This window comes from Rutilus rutilus (assembly GCF_951802725.1).
Source record: "Rutilus rutilus genome assembly, chromosome: 10".
Lineage (NCBI taxonomy): Eukaryota > Metazoa > Chordata > Actinopteri > Cypriniformes > Leuciscidae > Rutilus > Rutilus rutilus.
Window position 1 is genome coordinate 28,534,846 of NC_140215.1, and position 21,657 is coordinate 28,556,502.

At 41.5% G+C, this 21,657-nt stretch overlaps 1 protein-coding gene across 1 annotated transcript in view; it reads left to right on the forward strand.

The window, feature by feature from the left end:
• Positions 1-208: 208 nt before the first annotated feature.
• Positions 209-21,657, forward strand: part of tsc22d1 (TSC22 domain family, member 1) — a 50,395-nt gene continuing 28,946 nt past the window's right edge. Inside the window, exon 1 of the mRNA XM_084420308.1 lies at positions 209-3,268. Coding sequence (XP_084276434.1) covers positions 744-3,268 — 2,525 coding nt within the window. The 5' untranslated portion in view covers positions 209-743. The remainder of the gene's footprint in view (positions 3,269-21,657) is intronic.

Sequence of the window (21,657 nt, forward strand, 5' to 3'; positions counted from 1 at the left end):
ATCCCTCACCAACACAGTTGGCTGTACTCGGCTTCATTCGAGGGTTTTCGGAGCTCTTCGCCGGCCGTCTCTAGGACACCCCCCTCCCCCCTGTCCTCCGCCCATCATAGCCAGACTCGCTCGGCTTTATGTCTGGCCGCTGTGAACGTGAACTGCCATGCGCGGTCGCCATGTTATCGCGCTCTCCTCCCCCTTTCGGTGACTCGTCACAGGCTGATAGCACTAGCACAGGCTACATTACAAGGAGGCAGCTGGTGAATAGGACCAGAGTGGGAGAGAGACATAGCGCTAACACAGGACTAAAACAAAAGAAAGCACGGGATGGAATAAAGCAGGGCAGCGCTGAGTTGCTCGGTTTCTCTCTGTCAACTGACGCTGGCCGAAGGACTTTGTTTCGTGTGATTTCGTGCTCTGGTGACGGGTGATACAACAATTGAAAATGCGCCTGGCAGTTTGAACTGTGATGGGGAGAGACGCTGTCGTTGTAAGGTTGGATATCGATCACCTCGGGCCGTCTGTGTCGTCTCCTTCACGTTTAAACTTCACCGTTATGCTGTGCTGAATGGTTTTGCGAGGATATACGTTTTGAAAACAACAACAGCTGAAGCGAATCCGTGTCGGCTAGCTCGCTAGCGACTGTTAACTTAGCATTGGCATTAGCCTGCTCCTCATGGTGGACATTTAAATACACCTCCAAGTGGAATTATCGTGGCAGTTAACGTTACTGGAGAAGTGTTGGTTTTATGTGGAAATTACTCGAGCGGCTTCAAGTTGCTTCCCAAAAAGAGCTTGTTCTCTTGAGCTGTATTTATAACTTTGTCAGAGACTATCCTTCAGAAATGAATCACCACGACCGATCAGGAGACTCCGGCAGCGCCCGAAAAATGGTTTACCCCATGAGTTTACCCAGACGGGACAGCAGTAACAGCACGGTAGGTGGTTCCTCCTCATTGACAACTTCGGGAAGCACCAGCCTTAATAGCAACAACTTAATGCTAGGGGATGAGTATTCACCACCGGTGCTGATTCAGTCTCAAACACCGGCCGCATCCTCGCTTGGGCCCCAGAACCCTCCTCAGAGCCTCAGTATCCCCTTGCAGACCACTATGTTTCCCCAAACTCTGCCCACTGCAGTGGCACAGATGAAGAAGAAGAGTGGCTTTCAGATCACCAGCGTTACCCCCGCTCAGACATCTGTCAGCACCAATAACAGCATTACAGAAGACACGGAGAGTTGTGACGACTTGGATGAGTCCCACACCGAGGACTTATCATCCTCAGAGATCATGGATGTGTCCCTTTCGCAGAACAACAATGCAGGAGGACCTGAAAGGAGCTCCTCAGAGGAGACACTGAATAACTTCCATGAGGCGGAGACCCCGGGGGCCGTGTCTCCCAACCAGCCAACCATCCTCACCCAAGCACACCTGCATGGCACCATGGTTAACGGGACAGTTCACCATCATCACCATAATTCTGCTTCATCTAAAAAAGCCCATCCTGCTGGTGGGACACAGATTGGGAATCCTTTGGGAGTTGCAGTCACAACTTCAGTGACTTCAAGCTCTGGAGCTTTAACTAGCACAGGCCAGAAAATGCCTTCAAATGTGGTAGGATTGATTGCGAATGCCTCTGTTGGCACAACCAGTGTCATCGGCCAGCCTTTGGCTACTGTCGCCTCAGGAACTGGAATGATCTCTGTGACTTCAGGTGCCACGATTAGTACTGGTAATCCTTTAACAAATAATGTTTGTATGTTAAATTCCACCAGTGTGCCTGTTGTGGGTGGCAAGAGTACCAATAGTAGCAGTGTAAACTACTCCCCTGCTTTGAATAGTATTAGTAACCAAACCGTAAACTTGACGCACATTCCCAGTGGAATAATCGGCACGGGTCTCACCGCTGCTCCCACAGTTTCCGGTGGTGTTGCTCCGACAGGCGCAGGGCAGGTGGGGCCAGCTGTCGTGGGCCAGCATGCAGTGCCTGCTCCCTCTGCCCCAGTGATGAACGCTCATCCTCCGCAGGCCCAAGTGCCGCCTCCTGCCTCCACCAGCTCACGTTTCAGAGTGGTCAAATTGGACTCTACCTCTGAGCCTTTTAAGAAGGGTAGGTGGACGTGCACCGAGTTTTACGACAAGGAGGTCCCGGGTGCGGCGTCCTCTGAAAATGCCCCCAGCACCAGAACGGTCGAAAGCATTCGCCAGTTTGTGCCTGAGAGTGTTGTGTGTCCGGACAGAGAGTCTGTAAGTGGGAGTTCTGTCAGCAGCTCGGCCAGCCATTACACTGAAAGTCTGGGTAGCGGAGAGACTGGCGGCTCCTCGGCTGCGAAACAGACCTTCCAACAGCCCGCTGCTCAAAAGCATGACTACTCCTCTTCCAGCGTGTCCATGTCTCAGATGCAACCCCAGGACTTAGTCCATGCTCATCTTAAGACTAATGCGGTAGCTCCGATGCCGGCGAGCATTCAGCAGCAGCCGCCGCCGGGAACTATCGGAGGACTGCAGAACACAATCGGGCATTCGTCTACAGCTGTGCCCACTCATATGCCCAAACTGACATATGCCCAGGCAGCACAATCCTCTCCTGTGGTGACCCAGCAGCAGATGGGCTACTCGCCCGCACCGGCCCAGGTAGCACCAGCACATGTTAACCCCTTAATCCCCGGAGGCAGCCTACCACCTGACTTCCCTCAATCCAAGCAGGTCATGAACACTGTGCCACCTGGGTCAACACAAACACTGCCCCACCTGCCCGCCCCCATCCCGATCGTGGCTTCTCAACCCTCCGTTGCTCAACCTCTTCAGCAAGGCCTCCTGCAGCCACAACAGACCCCCACCGCGCAGATGGTCCAGATCGTGTCCCAGCTGGTGCAGTCGGGCACCGGTCTCGTGCAGCAGACCCAGGGGCAGCAGCTCGCCCCTCAGCCCTCCCTGGAGCAGCAGTCACAAGCTCGTGGCACACAGTTTGTCCCGGCCGTGACCTCATCAGGCATTCCTCCTAAACTTCAGAGTGATCCGCAGTCCAGCCTGATCCAGAATGGCTCAAAAGAGACCGGGCCGCAGCCTGCGTTTATGCCCAGAACGCTAGAGGATGCCCAGCTCCTTCTGTTACAGCACCAGTCTCTGCTCATGCAACCCAAGCCAGCCGGCGGTGAATGTGCCTCCCAGACGGGCACCTCCCGTGGTCCAGAGGGAAGCAGTGGAGTCAGTGCCTTAACTGCCTCCGCCAGCCTGCTGAAGAGCTTACCTGTGGATGGAGAGGATGATGGGTAAGTTTCAGTACTTATTGCTTATTCACTCTGTTTTCAATTAATTGACCTTTTGTAATTACAGTTGGACTAGCTTTATTACAAATTACACATGCAGGCAGTGGGTGATGATCAGCGTTATGGCTTAATGCAGTGCTTGAAACATAAAGGGTGGCGTTGTGCATTAAATATCACAGCAGGTTTGAAGCAGGGATTCAGGCTTCCATATAGCATAGCTAGAAGTGTTTTCTCATATAACACCAATGTAGACTGTTATTGTGGTATTACAGACAGAAAGAGTAAGGTAAATGCTTTGCTCTACAAAGTAGCCTATGTCAGCATGCCTTTAAAGACCCCATGAAATCACTTCAGATGGCTGTATTTTTGTACTGTTGACATTCACTTTTGAAATGGGCCAATAGTCTTTTGTTTACATCACAGCCATAGTTAGATGTAGGTGTTTTAGTGGGAGGTTCTCTCTCATTCTAGAGAGAATTTGATTGGACAAAATGATTGCATGATGAATCATTATTTTTGGTCTATTTTGAAAGAGAACGATTTGATGTTTTTAAATGAGTATATCAGCTAAAAGTGACATTTAAGTGTTACACTAGTATATAGGTGGCATCTAAGCTAACATTTTATGGACTTAAAGCTGTAAATATGCTTTTTAGGACTCGAATACAGACTAAAAATGAGCTTGCTGCAGATACTTCAAACTGTAACACAGTTAAACCCAAAATAGATCACTGATGTGTGTCTGTTTAAACGCAGGTTGTCTCTGTTTTTGCATACAGATAGCAGTGTACTCTGTTAGTAGATCTAACCAGCCTTTTTAAAATCCAGAAACACTACCTTCTGTCTAGTCCTTTTTTTTTTTTTTTTACTGCAAGGCCAAAAATGTAACCTACATATGAAAGCAAGTTCTGCATGTCATACTTAATAATCCAGGTTGCAATGCATACACATTTTTAAACCGGTGTGACATATGTTTGCATTTGTCTTAAGCTCTTCAGAAGAAACAGGCATGCATGTTTATACTGTGCTATTTTAATGAGTTGTTCATAAGTAAAGTTTCCTGTGCTTGACAGAGCTTGTCTAACAGATGTCCTAGTGCTCTGTAATCTAACACTCATTTTTGAAACAGACAGTTTTGTCACAGTGCACACACACACACACACAAGTGTGGCACCACTTCTTTCTCTCAGGTGTTAGTCATAATCTTGCTTAAAGTTTTTATTGTCTGGCTTTACTCTATAACACTGTCAGATCACAGACCAGATCTGTTCAGAACTATATTCAGACATAAATGTCAATAAAATGTGGTGGTCACCAAACATCAGACCCTCGCTGGGAATGAGATCACACTTCTATTGCATTTAATTGCCTTGTCAATTTTTGGTCAGCACTTCTTGTCAGCCACAACTAGATGGTCTTCTAAATTGGTGGCATAGTCTTAAGACTTTTTAGCGAGATTCAGTATATATTTTGATATGCATTTGCTTTCAAATAGCTTTACATAGTGGGTTCCCAGGGAGATTTGTAATGTTTCATGCAAAAACTTTTCAAACATAGTTTAAATATTCACAGAATTTATATACTCTTAACGTTGAATCAGATGCTTTTAAATGGCTGTCTAAACTCTCTAATGCTTGTAAGTAGTAGAATTATAAAACTAGTCTAATGAAATGTAATGGCCATATTAAAATCATCATATGGTAACACTTTATTGTGATGGCCCACCGGACATTTTACTAAGTAACTTTGCAACTGCATGACATGTCAACTTAATCTACTAACCTCAACAACACCAAACCCCAACTTAAGTCTATTATAAGTTTACTACAGTCTCTACTAATACTATAATGAGAGTAAGTTGACATGTAGTTGCAAAGTTACTTAGTAGAATGTCTAAAGTGAACCATCGAAATAAAATCATATTCACAATGTTACTCTGTGTATCACCAGTGTGTCCTGAATATTCAATATATTGCCCAGACCTGCAGATATCCATGACCAAGTTTGCTGTTAAATGTAACTTGGCATGTTGACAGCTTGACACTTTTAATATCCTTTGAGTTTAACCATGTGATCGACATGACTACACATCTGTTGGATTCAAGTCCATCCTCCAAGACGTCCTGCTGTCCTGCTGTGGGAATTGCTGTGTTGTGTCTCATAGATGTGCTTTTTAACCAGTGTCATATTTTCGGTGTGATTGTGTTTGGTTGAAGGACTGTAGGCCTGCCTACAAGAGAGCCAACCACTCAAAACAAAATACAGGAAAAGATTTGTCCTCTCAGTGAGCAAACAATTGAATTTCAACCTATTTCTTTGTTGTGAAAGACTATCAGCTGGTGCTGTTTTGGTGTAAAGCATGAGGCCACTTATACAGGATGAGATCATTCAGTTTTCTCTCTTTTTGCTCTTGCTCAATAACAGATTAAGTCAGCACAAATTATTTCAATCTTTTTATTATACTGTTCTTAGGTCACAGTGTGCCACAGACTGGCAGCCTCGTATAGAAAGATTATCTCACATTTGCTTTTTTTCAATGTAATCTGCTCTTGGCAGTGATAAAAGCCACACATGTGAGTCTCAATGAATCACTCATTGTGTAGAGATCATGTAGATTATCTCTCCAATTAATGACCGTGTGGAATGGGATAGGAGAGGAAATGCTTTCACTCGGCCAGATCGGGCCAGAGCAGATAACGTGGCAGAACTTAAAGCGGCAGTTTGTGTATGCTTTCTCTCTTGGTCCCTTAGTGATATTCATTTCCCCTGCTCTCCCCATCTCCATAACAGAGATAGTTCATCCCCCCCCCCCCCCCCACCCCAATTGAACACAGAGATGTTGGGCAGAATGAACTGCTCTTTTCCACTGAACGTTGATGGTACAATCAAGCTCCATAAAAATGGGAATTGGGTGTTGTTGACTCTTCTGATGCCATACAATAATTAGAAAGAAGAATGAAACTAACTTAAGTCTCTGTATTACAATGAAATACTCATATGATACTCATTTGAGAGCATATGATGTTTTCCCTCAATGACGCCACACCTTGATGAGTTGTACATCATGAATGAAACTATGCCTAGGGGAACATTATCAGTTAACCAAGTAGGGCCCTATGAAATCTATTTTACTTATTTTTTTCCCATTTTCTTTTTTCTGGGTTTTTTATTTTATTTTTTCGATATAATTTCTTAAATCCCAAGAATAGATCTTTTGGTCTATGCTGTTTTTAGTTGATGAATGAACAAAGCTTTGTAGTGCGCCTCCAATCCAAAATATCACAATAAGTTTTGTTACTTGTTTTGATATGGATCAAAGGCTCAGGTTTCGAGTTCTGGTTTATTATGCAATTCAAACAATAAATACCGTTTTGGCATTCTTTAATGTGGCGAGACATATCGCCCTCGTCGTAAAAAGTGAAGTGGCACCGATATTGTTTTTTTTGATGGCCGATATCTTAGAGAGCAGGATGGCCGATATAAAGCCGATATTTTATTTATATATACAGATTAAATCTGCAAGGTTTGTGAAATTAAATGTTTATTAGATATTCAGAGATTTGTTTAAATGTAGGCTAGATGCGCATTTGCTGAATGTTGACAGTAAATGAGAAAGTATTTTAGCCTGATTATTTGCCTTTTCTGTTACAAATAATATAAAAGCAAACGCTTTACTTTTTCGCATACCATTTACTTTCGTTGTTTCCCAGTTCTGTCTAACAAAGTATTAGATACGCTGCCGTTCTCTTCTCAGACGCTGGTGTTCTCAGCGCCACCCGTCAAAATAAAAGTCCCGCTTCCAACACATCGGCCATTCAGAAAAACTGATCGGCCGATCCCGATATTTTAAAAATGACAAACATCGGCCGATATATCGGCCTTGGCGATATATCAGTCGACCACTACTCTTTACTATTAGTTACAGCACGGAATAAGCATGAATTAACATCAGAAGGTATGTTGAAAGATATAGACTGACTTACTGAAATGTATCATGTCTCATGTAATCGCTCAGTGTTTCAACTGCTGAAAGACGTCAATTAAACCGCTTGTAAACAATGTTCACGTAATATTTACATCAGAAAAGCCATTCAGTGTCCATAAACTCGTTAGTCAGCTAGAAAAGCAGACTATAGAATTAATCTCATTAAAAAAGTTGTTGTTATTATAACAATATTGTTATAAAAACTTCCTTATGTCATTTAAAATGAAGTAAACAAATCATTTGATTGGTGTTCCCTGTATAGGTTACAATGTGATGGATTTTTTTGGTTTAGCCTAATTAAATTGTAATAATCAAAAAGCATGTCTAATCAATTTAATTAATCAAACTTTAACATAAGGTATAATCTTTACTGTTTTGCAATAATATGGTCCTATAAAATGTTTTGTATGTTATGGTTTAATCTTGTAAAATGTAATAAAATGAACAAGCTTTACTTTTGAAATTTAAAACAAGGGAAAAAAAGTGTGATATTTCTTAAATAATGTTTTAATACTAATTATTATAATGTATGTATTATAATTACTAGTATACAATAGTAATATATTTCTGTCACAGTGTCTTCAAGTTAGCCAAACTTTTATTTTTACGGGTTGTCATGAAGAATTGTGAGTTTCTGTGTGTAAGATATGACGATAGTTTGAGAACACATGTGGAGTGTCATAGGGCCCTAATAGAGGCTTACATTTCTGCCTGATCTTCACACTAAGCCATCGTACGGCCGCAGAAGACTCGGAATATAGCGCATGAGCCCTACGGGCCATATTTATAATGTTCCTCTATTACTTTATTTATATTGAAGCTTGATATAAAGCAAGATTTTTGTTGTTGTTGGTGAATGAAACAAAACTGCTCTGACATTCTGACTAGCATCTCTTTTTTTTTTTTTTTTTTTTTACAGATGGGTGACAAAACAGGGTTGAATGACATGAGGGGGTGAATAAATGATAACATTTTCATTATCTGCGAACTTTCCCTTTTAATGTGTGTTTTTTTTTAGCCACATTAGACATCAGAAGGCTCTTTGTATGCACTTTTTTTTTTTTTTTTTTTTTTGGGGATGATGTCATTTGGATTAGAACCTGTCCTTCCAAACCTGAGAGCAGAGAGCACAGCAAAGTACTTTAGGGACTGAAAGCTAATAGGGGCAGAGACCTCATGAGCTCAGCTGAACTGGTTTCTCACATTCACAACAGACATTTGCGCTTGTCTCAACTCTTTTTCAGGTTTGAAATCTGCTGGCTTTCATATTCTTTCCCAGGCGTGACAACATCTCCTTGAATGCTTTGGTGCTTCCTACATCTCCCGATTGCAATTGTTTTTCTCCCATTAATCTCTAATTGTTAGTTTTCTGAATGCACATTGGGTACAAATTCAACATTTTAGTTCCGAAAACTAACAGGGTTGCATCGTAACTGTTGCGTTGAATGTTTCTTCGGCCATGTTCGGCTCTGTTCAGTTGTCCAGAGAGAATCTCATCTGGACGGCTGCTAAGCAACACATTCACATGTAAACAGTTCGTTATTATGAAGCCTCTACAAAAAGCGTAAAGGGAAGTGCCAAGGCGCAGCAACACGTTTTATTACTTGTAAAGCATATTTGCCGAGTGGATATTTTCATCTGGCCCATTTAGCCAGCCCAATTTAAGTGCTCTCTGAACAGCAGAACGGAGACCAAGCAAAACAACCTCCTGGCCGTTGCATTGTCATGTTTTAGCAGACTCCTTTGATCTGCTGGGTAAAATGATTGCCGTGCATGACCTCCTTAATTTTATTTTCATTGCTTTTAATAATGTTTGTCCAGCAGTGAGAGGAATTAGCAGTTTGCTTTCAGAGATCGTTGGGGACGGGTATTGTTTTATTCTTCTCTTCAGTAGATTTGTTTTTAAATGGATGAGGTATTTGCATAACCAAGCCTCAGCCTTTTGTGTGCGTGTTCCATTATGTCCATGTTTATTTGTTTGTCCCATTATCATCTGAAAATTATTTAGAAATGGACTAAATTAGATCTTATGCTTTTATTGTACAGATACATTTCCTTTTTTATCTTCCAAACTCCAGCGCTCTCATTATCTGACATGTAATGATAAACATGCTTACTTTTGCTTAAAGGTCAATCCTTTGCTACCTGATTAATATGCCTACAGAGATATCCAGATCGCTGCTCTGAAATTAAAGCACTCCCCAGCCCAAGTCGTTATTCATGCCTGAGCTACAGCCTGTAGAAAGTTTGATCCCTTCCTATGATGGCTTTCTAAGAGCAGTCGGCACGTGAGTCAGCAGAGTTGGAAAGCTGCCTCTCTCTGTGGTTTCAGACTGGGCAGGAAATCTCGTGTGCAACCTTGAGCATGTGCTCATGCCGCACTCTTGCTCTGTTAAACATGTACAATGAGATATCCTCTTGTATCACCAGACTGGACAGAGTGAAATGAGGTCACTGTGGAAAACATGGCGACCGCTGAACAACACATTTCCTCGACTCTCTTTTGAACTGGACAGCTTCTAATTTAGATAGGGTTTATTCTTCTCTGATAAATGTGAAAGTGTCTTTTCAGCTGACGTTTATTTAATTGCCTTTTAGTGCTTAACATAAACTTTTACTGACTGTATTAATGGCCTGCCGGTTGAATGATTGATCATCTTTGACAGTGGGGAATTTTTTCCCACCAATCACCTTTGCTGGCTCCCCGAGGCATTGCTCCATCTGTGCAGAGTGTCTTATCTCCGCTTCCTCCCCATCCCTGCCACAAACACCATGTGTGCCACAGATTATCTGCCAGTCAAGTTCTCACCTCTGCACAATTCTAAACTCCTAATACCAGATAAAAAGCAAGCAGCTTGGACTAGTGCAAATTAATCTCTGCTTCAGTCCTCAGACACCTTATCATTCATCATTTGGGTACCGTCCACCTATAAGTGAATGTGAACATTGTTGATATACAAAGTTCTGGCGTGAAACACTAGATGGCGCAGGCTAATAGGTCCTTTAACTCACCTGTTCATAATCTATAGGGCGCAGCTGATTGGTTCCTGCCGTATCAGTAGCCAATGAGCTCGCTGCTCGACCTTCAAACACTTGGGTAGCATTTGCTTTAGCAGTGCAGCGCGCTTTCAGAAACCCTCCACCTTCCCCAGCTCCACCTGTATAGATCTGCTACTGGTTATTCATGTACGCTATATTGTACAGCAGCAGCATGTCTTACTTGCTCACAGCAGTGTGTCGGGTTTGTATTGGCAGTAGCAAGTCCCGCAGTAGCAATAATACCCAAACAGACAACATTGCCAAACGCTCCAAGAGCTGTCATGACGGAAATCTTATTTAAAGTAACACTAAGTAACTTTTCAACCTTCATAATATATTTCCAAAACCCTTGTGATGGTACATCGACTTAAAATAGGTTGAATGACACGTCTGCCATAGCCTGACGGGGTCTGTATAGTTTTTAATCGTACTTTTAAACTTCGGGGTTCGGGTAGTAACACCCGCGCACAAAAAGAACTACAAAATTCGCCTGCTTTACGGCATAGGCTACCTCACTTCCCCCAACACGTCCTCACATGCTGTTGGACTTGTAAGTATATTGCTTATATTGTATATCACTCGGACAAGCACCTGGCGTTCTTGTTGATGGATTAGTAGACATCTTCGGAGGCTAGCTGTGCTTGTTCGATGTCCGACGATTTGTAACGCGTTGTGTTTATTCCCCAATCGAACTCACTGTCTGTCACACGTTCTACCGTCCACAGCATTACTTGATAGACAAAAATAGGACAAGAATGAGCTTCAAACAGAAACAACCCACTTACGGGGTGTTCGAGGCGCACATACAATACAGACTGCCGAAAGTTAAACAGGGCGCGCGCAGCTCTTAAAGGGGCCACACCTTATTTCCACTCGTTACAGCTTCTATCCGACTGAACGGGGACCGGTATACAGGGGGGAGGGGATCAGGCCGTGAGTGAAGAGACTGCTCTGCGTGAGTGGTATTTACGACAGTAACGTTAAATACAAGTAGTCCACAGCGACTCTAGGGGTCGTTGTTTGACCAAAACGGAAATCCTACATAATGGGGCTTTAAATGTAAAAAATATCAATGAACTGATGTAAGAACAAAAGCGTGGAGCTCAAGTGAACTGCTCATCACTCCAGGACTACATCTTACGGATGCAGTTCCATCCGATGGCAAAGTACTCTTTAGTCACGATGGGGTTTATCGTCGTTCTCCCAACACTTTGTCCAAAGTAATCCCTCTCTCTTTTGCGAGGAGGGTGAATGAGTGCCGGGCTCTGTATTTAGCATACAGCGTGCCGCTGTGAGCCATTAGCACTGAGTCATTGTTTCAGCCACACTGCCAGTGTCGCCTGGCCGCCGGCCATCTCGCGCTTTCTGTGCAAACCCCCGCGCGCTTGCCCATCCCTGTCCTTTACGCCGGTCTGCCCGCTCGTCTGAGCTGCCACCGAGCTGCTATAGCAACCGGCAGCCCTAAAACCCCCTAGCATAAGCCTTCCAGAGACAATTGTGTCTTCATCACTCTCGCACTGGCTCTGGAGAAGCTGCGCTCATTCTGCAGGGGCTACGAGTTCCCATTTAAAACCACGCCACGCTTCTTTGTGCTGGAAATCTGAATCAAAGGACTTAAGAATTATTGTTTGCTTGGTTGTTTTTGGACTAGCTGCAGAATACATGCAAATTTATGCCTAGCCTTAGATTGGAGTCTGGCAGAATAGCAGTTGCTGTGCTCTGTCATGGTGGTTTTCAAGGAAGCATGGGTAAAGAACAGATCTCTATTCTCTACAGAGGTTGCTTTCTCATCCGGGGTCATGTCAGTTCAAGAGCTGAATCCTTACCAACATTTTGCCTTGTACAATACCAGTAGAAATAATGTTTATTACTTGGATAACAGAGAAACGGCATTGGGGAATGTCAGTAGATTTAATTCAGTGTCTGCTCAGACTTTAATTTGCAATTAATCGAAGTTATTTATATTTTAGTTTCCTTTTTTAGTAAAAAAAAACTATGTAGCAATATCAGTGTTTCCTATGGAATGCAGTTTTTGCAGGAGCCATTTTTGTTAGTCATTTTCATAATGTGCATTTCATACTTGTTTTATTTAAATTCCACAATACAAAAAGTGCAATTTATTACGTGGACGACAAACTGTCATGGAAAACGATGAATCTTGGGCTGTCAGTCGATTTAACAATTCAATGTCAGTTAATCAGTGTCAATAATTTGCGATTAATCTAATTATATTTAGATATAATTTAATTTTGTATATTTCCTTTTTAGGATAAAACAAAATGTGTGTTCAGTCTGCCATTTCATTTGGATGACAATGTAAGAAAATTGTCATTGATTTCTTAAAATGCAGCAGGTTTGCAGGAAATGTATTTGTTGCTGTTATCTTCTCAAATGCTTGTAAAAAAATTTTTATTTCATACATGTTGAGGTTTTATATTTAAATTCCACCATACAAAGAGTGCAGATGACTTTGCTTTTACCATCTGGATTTTATTATAGATCAATAACAATGCCAAATTTGGTAAATGTAGTAATTGGTCATGTCACATGACCTGAACTGCAGAACTCTAATTATCTACTAATTGTCTGAGTCAGGTACCAGAATTATGATAAAATGATGTTTTTGCACCATGGAGCTTTAAGTACTGATTTACCGCACATCGCTCTCTCTCGCTCTCTCTCTCTCGCTCTCTCTCTCTCTCGCTCTCTCTCTCTCTCTCTCTCTCTCTCTCTCTCTCTCTCTCGCTCTCTCGCTCTCGCTCTCTCGCTCGCTCTCTTTCTTTCAGTCTGATGCATGGTGGAAATGTCCCAGGAGTCTGCAGAGTGTTGATAATTGTCCGTAGTATATCAGTACTTGTTGTCTCGGGCAGTTCGAGCTATGCGGGGTGAATCAATGGGCAGTGCCACTGTTTGTAACGGTAACCATGAGCTTGTGTTCTCAGGCGACCTCCTGCTACACTGTCCCATGGGTCCTGTGGCCATCTGTATTTGTAGCACTGGTGTCAAACGGGGACTTTCCAGGAATGGCCCCTTAATGGGCCCTGTTTTAGTGTTTCTGGCTAGTGGGAAGCTGTTTTTTGTCCTGTCATGTAGCCTTGCCTTTTTTGGAAGGGTTATAATCCTATTCTAAGCGAAAGATAAATAGTGATGGTAAGAAAACAGAACCAAGTAGAACCTCTTCCAGATGACTGAAAGTGTGTGTCCATTGTTCTCCTTTTGATGTATGCAAACAGTGTGGTTGTGGCAGAGACGTGCTAAGCGTCCTTGTTAGCATCCTTAGAGCAGTCCTGATGGATTCTGGCCAGGGAATAAAAGATTAAATTTAACTGTTTCATTAAAAAAAAAAAATCCTGGAGATTATCCAATATCGCTAATACATACATTCTTACTCTCATCTGACACAGATCGGAATTTGTTGCACAAGTATAAACACAAAAATCAAATAAATGAAATCTTACCGCACTACTAAAATAGTTATGTTATGGTATATATCTTTTCAGATAGATTACTTATCCATAATTTAGATTACTTAGGCTACGTTCACACTGCAGGGCTTAATGCTCAATTCCGATTTTTGGAAAAAATCAGATTTTTTTGCAAGGCCGTTCACATTTCCAATTAAATGCGACCTTTTGTGATCTCCTGTGTGAACGTGAAATGACCCAGAAGTGACCCGCATGCGCAGAAGAGTACTCAACAGTCAACGACGTCACTTGTTGTTTGCGGAAGTAGCTAAACTTCAACTAGCTGTGATTCACTCACACACACACACACACACAAAAAACACACGAGCGCGCGCAGCGACCGTTACACAAGAGCCAGACAGCAGCCGCTGACCTATCTAATATCAGCACAAACAAGTTAACATAACGTTAGTCAATGGATATATAATGATGGTGGCCGTGGGCTTTTTATTTTTTATTTTTTATTTTTTTTATTAACGGGCTCGTCGAGGTCGACCCGTTCGGCAGATTTACCTCAGCTCGACGAATATGCAGTCCGTTTTCAAACCGACGACTACTTCAACGCAGAATTATGACGTTTGTCGCGTATCGATGTGCGGGTCGGATACATGCGACCTGGCCGTTCAGACTGAAGTCGCATTTCAAAAGATCGGATACGTATCGGATTTGGGACCACATACCCAAGTGGCCTGGGTCGCATTTGAAAAGATCGGATCTGTGTCGTTCAGACTGTCATGAAAAGATCAGATACAGGTCGCATAGGGGCAAAAAAATCGGAATTGGGTCGTTTCAGCCTGCAGTGTGCTTTTAGACAGCTTTTAACTTATCCATGCTGGCAAGTAATTATGGCCACCCAAAGTGAATTATAAAATATTTTAAGTACGGCCATGTCACATAGTAAAGCGATCACCAACAGAATTATTTTGGCCGGGGGATTAATGTAAACGCAGATATCGGATACCAGTCGTGTCTAGAGTGAATGTAAACAGGCGGGACAAAAAATCTGATATGGTCAAAAGATCAGATCTGTGCATTAAGACTTGCAGTATAAACGCAACCTTCTCGTTCCTCTCTTACACGGTCCTCTGATGGCCGCAGATGACCTGGGTTTCTGCCTTGGCTTGTTTGAGTGCGCAGTGCCAGAAGCTCCCTGACTGCGCTGGGTTTGGCCCTTGTAAATTAGAGCCATGTCCCCTTAGGCAACCCTCCCACATGCATCAAGAATCCTGCCTTTTCACTTACTCAAACCTGAACCACTGTACACAGAGCCTTTTATTAGACCAGACACAAACATCACAACCTTCTGAAAGAGACTTGTATGGCATTCATTTGCTCAGTCGTGCACCGCGTCTACCCCAGATTTGAGGCTGTCTACGCTGGAAACTGTCCATCACCTCGAGCACCAACAAACAATGGATCAGTCAGTTAGACTTGAGCAATACTAAAATGAAAACTAGATTTTTAACATTTTTAGGTGGTTGTGACTGGTTACTTACTGGCCGGAATCAAAAGAGCCCACCCACAATTCTGGGATATTCTCTTTTTTTTTTTTTGAAATGGCTCGAGTTTCTTCTTAATTTTTTTTAGTTTTTTAATTTTAAATAATTTTTTTTTTTTTATATACATTTTTTCTATTTATAAATATTGATTTTAAAAAAAAAATTCTATATATTTTTTAATATATTTAAAAAATGTCATTTATTTAATTTATTTAAATTTTTGTATCATTTTTGCCAGGTGAAAATGAGGTAATTGCCCACCTTGACCCCATGATTTAAGGCATCCATCTATTCATCTCCTTAGCTGCCACCATCCATTGGTCTACAAGTAGACATTTGCATGGGTTAATTTTGAATGCTGCAGTGATTTCTCATCTGTGTTATACAGGTGCTTCATACAGCTGTTTTGTAGTCTGCGGTACCACACAGGTGGAGCTGATACAGTGATTACTCTTCTTTATATTGGAATCTGTCTTCATGGGCTTTTTGTGTTGTTGACTATTGGCTTCCGAAGCTCTTAATGGCTGTGGTTATCATCTAATCTGCGGTGAAGCTGATGCTTTGAATTACTGGTTAGATTGCAGAGAGTATTTTAAGCCCTCAGTGCTGAAATCTGCTCGTTCTGACTGCTGTGAGTGGATGTGTGCAGCTGTATCAGGTAGGCTGTGTGTAAATCGTGTGAATGGGAGCACGTTGACAGTGAATGGTGTCCTTTCAAGATGTGCTCTGCAGTGTCAAACGCTTTTTTTTTTTTTCTGTGTAGAACTTGTTAAAGATGGGCTGCATCTCAGCATGGTGTTAAACAGAAGGAGGTCTAATCCAAGAAGAATAGATCTCGTCTTAGCATTGTGATCCAGCACTGCTTTTGATTTCAAACCAAGCCTAGATCTAGGCTAGTCTAATTATGGGTTGTTATGAATGTCTGACTACTTTTCTTTGTAGTGTTGCTAAATGCACACACAAATTGGTTTTCTAGCCTCCAGTTGATTTTGTTTACAGGCTGTACAGTACACACTCAAGTGTGCCCAGCTTTCTCAGAGGAGCATGAACGCACAGATCCAGTGACAGCCATGCAGTATTGATGGAGAACTTTCCTTTGGGCCCACACACAGGGCTTTCATTCACCCAGCCGTGGGGCCGAGTAATGTGAGAGTGTGTGTGTGTGTGTGAATAAGAAAGGGTGAGTTGGACGCGTACACACATGATGTGGTCTGCTCTCACATTTCACTCACTTGTTTCCTCACTTTGTTTGTCTGTCACAAGCAGCACATAATCACAATGCACAGAACTGTCCATAATTAGACCAGTACTTCCCTTTACCATTAAATAAGCTAATTGAATGTGCTTTTACATAAGACCGTCAGCTCCTTCCCCATCTGTCATTCAGATGAAGCAGGCTTGTGAGTCAGCATGTAGGTGCTGGTGGATGTTTTAATGACTGTGTAGATGGCTTTTGGCCCTACTGACTGATCGACCTCTGTGGCTGTTGTGATGAATCACCATGTCCTCATCCGTCATGATCTGTAAGGTCATTTATTGAATGCTTTTCTGCATTTGGCAGTTATATGCTGGTTTTAGTTTTCATCTACGTTTGGGTTTCTATTTTTTTCTAATCATGCTGTTAGAGAGGGGTGCTCAAATGACCTGTGAAGTATAAAAACCATTTTAAGGTGAGGTGTGTAATTTCTGAGACACTAGTGGCACCTAGCGGGATTACAAAAATACAGTTGCTCCTCCCCCAACTCAAACATCACAAACACAACTCTTGCGGTGCTTGTGAAGGCATGTCTCAACAGGCAAAAGTAGACTACTTTCAATAACAGTTCATATTAAGAATACTTTTAGCTGTTGCTTGGTGTCATGAATAAGCAGTTGAGGAGGCTAATCTGTCTAGAGTGAACTAGAGATGGGCATTTTTCCAAAATATTGTATTCAAATATTTGGGCTCATAAAAAAAAAAACGAATATTCGTTTATTTAAATGTTTAACGAGAGACTGAGACTGAACGCTGAGACTGCGGCAGTTATCGTACAGCACATATATACTCGAGTCGGCATATGGTTATCGTGTTTATATTGTTTTGCATGTTCATGAAAAACCATAATATCCACATGCTCTGTAAAAAAAGGCGCTCAGCCAACAGACGTCTCAAATCGCATAGCAAACTGTTATCTTTGTGTCTCTGTTTCTAACACTGTTTTCTATTCTTAAACCTGTCTCCCTCGACGAAACTTGATGGAACCATATGCTCAAGATCATTTTGCTATCTGATAAGTTTCTCACCTCGCTCAGATGGGCTTACCTGCAGTCGGGAATGCTGTTTTTCCTCATTCGACTGGTGTTTGCATTTCATGTGATTTCTCATTGTGGTAGTAATATTATAACTCAGTTTCAATAATTCATTTGATCAAAAGTAATTCCATTTTGTAAGATCATTTTCATGTAATTCCAAACTTCGAGGCAGACGACTACATTACATAATCAAATACAATCAACAGCTCCACAGCGCCACCCAGTTCATTTAATTTGAGTTTCAGTGCTTGGGATTCATCATGGATTCGCTGCATTTACGGCCAGCAAAGCAACGTAGTAAAATTTGAACAGTATTTTTATTTTTCAAATAATAATTACAGATCAAACATACACCATTCGTGTACACCCTTAAAGCCGGGGACACACTTAACGACTATAAGGCCAATTATGAATGTAATTTGATACGACTGCTCATGGCCAAACACGCTGAGTCAGAGACCGTTGCGTTCAGTCCGTTCTTGTCTAAGGACAACTTTGATTAACTTTTTTGATCCACTTCAAAATGTTGACTACTGTAGTATGAATTAAGTGTGGATGTACTACATCCGCCGTGTTGTTACCGTCACGTCACACCAGCGTCAGTTGCGTCGCTTCACTTCTATTGACAGTTCCTCTCTCGTGACCTCATGGTATAGTAAAGTTACCATCGAATGTGCACTTCAGAATCTCATTGGAAGTAGTGGGTCTTCCAGGTACTTTTCGCCTTCTGTTTTTCACATACTATTGTATTTGGACACTACTCTGTTGGCGAACTGGTTTCGCATACGATTTTGGACACAGCCGACTGTCGCGTCGCTTGATAAACTTAAGATTGAGCCACTGGAGTCACTTGGACTATATTAACGATGTCTTTAATGCATTTTCTGGGCCAGCAAGTTATAGTGTCTTAGAAGCCTATGGAGGAGTGATCCAGCTCTCAGATTTAATCAAAAATATCTTAATTTGTGTTCCGAAGATGAACGAAGGTCTTACGGGGTTGGAACAACATGAGGGTGAGTAATTACTGACAGAATTTTCAGTTTTGGGTGAACTGACCCTTTAATAGAAAACGTCTGAGTTAAATGAGTGTCCCGGCCTGCCTCCTGTGCCCTCAGCCTCAGCAGAGAGAGAGAGAGCCTGTGGTTGTTGAGACAGTCGCACACACACTAACACAGACTGTGGCTCCTGGACAGACAGTATTGCATAAGAGTGTCAGTGAGGACTAGATGCGACAGTCCGGCTCTTTCAGGCCACAGCGATGGACAGGTCAAGCCCCTCGTACTATGAATAGGCTAGATATTTGTATGCTTTCACATTATGGTCTGTGCCTGGGTTTGAGTTTGAACAATTAAATCTCTGTTTTAGTTCTGATGATTATTAGCTTTTTTTATTTATTTTTTATTTTTATGTGCTTTAATCCCTCTTAAATATTTGTATAATATATTATATTATAAAAGCTCTAGCAAAATACATTTTAAAAATGCATTTAAAAAGTATAGTTCACCAAAAAAATAAACGTTGTCATCATTTATTCACCCTCATGTTCTTACAAACATGTATGACCTTCGTTAATCTGTTGAACACCAAAGAATCTTGAATCTTGTTTTTGTCAATACAGTAATAGTCACAGAGGTCTAACAGTTTCAAGCTCCGAAAGCTTTACTCATGAGTGTGAATAAATGACGATTTTCATTCTTGGGTGAGCCATCTCTTTAAATGTGGTTGAACTATGCCGATGTGCTCAGCTACTGGGCAGGCAACATAGTTTTCTTATGACAGAGACTGACTCATATCGTTCATTGCTGAGGTCGTGAAACAAGTTTTATCAAAGCATTGTTGTGTCAGACTATGATGGCATCAAGGTCTCGTTCACGTGAACATCTTTTAGAAATTAAACACTCGGATTAAAAGCATTCCTGTGTGTGACTGGATGTCTTCTGCTTTTGGGATCGGTTCTGCACCTGAACACAAATGAAGGAGCTCTGTTTGTTTTAGGGCCGGTTGTTTCACATCACCTGAAATGAACTCTTAGAGCGTGGCCATTCCCTCCCTCAGTTTATGTAATAGAGTTGAGAGGCTTTATTGGAAATGGTGGACACAATGATTTTGGCTTTTGATAAATGAGTTTTGGCAGGAGAGGTCAGTGTTGTCACAATCTGTGGATGTGGCAGCAATGAGTTGAATATGTTAGTAGCTCTGTCTTCACTGTGTTTGCTTATATTGCCATCTAATGGCCATTTGGGGAACATCTAAGCAGCTCTTTATTACATGGGAAAGCAAGCTTTTGTTTGAGGTCCAAAAATAATTGGTGGAACCCCTGCAGTGCCTTCACAAACTGGGCTAGATCGTACAAACCATCCAAACTCGAACAGCAAGATAATTGGATGATTTGGGTTTGGTGAATTTTCCCCCACCCTCTTTCTTTCAAGTGCACATTGACATCAACTTCAAATCTGGCAAGATGTTACAAGTCATTAGTTGCCCAATGTGCTTCCAGCTGTAGTGCGTACAGAAACCATTCATACTTCAACAATACTTGTGAATCATTAGTGCCAAATTGTTAAAGTATGTGTGGTTGTTTTCTCATTATTAAGAGCTGGATATGGATAATTGGTGCAATGTGTCATACTCGCCCAAAAAAAGCCTCATGTGCTCAGACAGGCATGTAGTTTGATCTCAATCACATGTAGGGTGTTATAGTGCCATCTAGTGATGTCTAAAACAACTTGAAGATAACCATAAAATAACAAAACAAACAAACAAAAAAAAAGATAAAAACCTAGTAATAAAACACTAAGAAAATGCTCTTGTTAATGATAAAATAATACTAAATGCTTCCTACAGCGCTAGTCTGTGTCAAAATAAAAATGTTTTAGGATTGTTTCCAATTTTGCAAAAGCAATTTGAATATAATAGGTGTTACTGTTAAATTGTCATTTGGTGATTTGAGATGATCTTCATGGTTCACCAAACTTCTAAACATCTGAAATAATGACTCTTGAAGGACCAGCACCACATCCTCTTCTACCACTATTTGAGGAATTCATCTTCCAGAATCTGACAGTAAGTTTTGGGAGTTAATTTTTAGTCCATCTCTGCAAAAACGGACTTCAGGGTAGGAGATGGACTAAAAATAAACTCCCAAAACTTATTAAAACGTATTCTGGAAGATGAATTCTTCAAATAGTGGCAGAAGAGGATGTGGTGCTGGTCCTTCAAGAGTCACTCTCAATCTGTCTGTCTATAAAGCCTATAAAAAAAGTCTTAATGTATTTCACAACACTTCAGCTTGTGTTTCTTATTAAGAGGGGGTACATTTTTAGGATTCTTTACCTAACCCAAGTCTCTGAGACCCTGACACCTTGCTCTTCTGGAGACTCCAGGTAGGCTGCAGTTCTGGAAAATGGGGTAAAGGGTTCCTGATGGTTTCACACTTAATTCTTCACCTTAATTCCTAATTCTTTTGCAGTTAACGTGTCTTTTCTTCTCCACCTGTATTTGTCTGACCCTGCTGACCTAATGAGTATTTCACTGTCCAATGGTCATGCCTTAACTGCAATTTCTAGTATTGCATTAGTATTGCATTCTTCTCATGGGAATTTAATAATTTTTGACTTTTGAGGTAAATGTCTTTTTTGGCTTATTTTATCTGTAAAAGAAAACGTGCCTAATAATTCTGCACACCTGAAAATAAGGCGTTTTTCATTTCCAGCCTTCAGGAACAATTATATATCACTTATAAATGATTAAATACAAAATTAATTGTAGTTATTACGATTAATGTGGTTTAGAATTGGTCAAATGTGCCTGAAAAAAAATATATATGATCAGAAAATCAACGTGCCTAATAATTCTGCACGCACTGTAAAAAAAAAAAAAAAGGCCAATCATTTTAATCCATCTGAGAAAAGTACGAATTCCTGTACAGATTCCTGGGTGTAATATTGCAGATATAATGATTTTCAGGTGTTGTGATGGTTTGCTTTTTTCAGTTATTGCTGCTTTATTTTAAAGGTGGTCTCTGTGTAAGCAGTTAAAAAACAAAACAACCCTCTACAAATGCGACTAAATCTTCACTCTGAGCGACTAAATAATGTCTATCATTAGCCATTG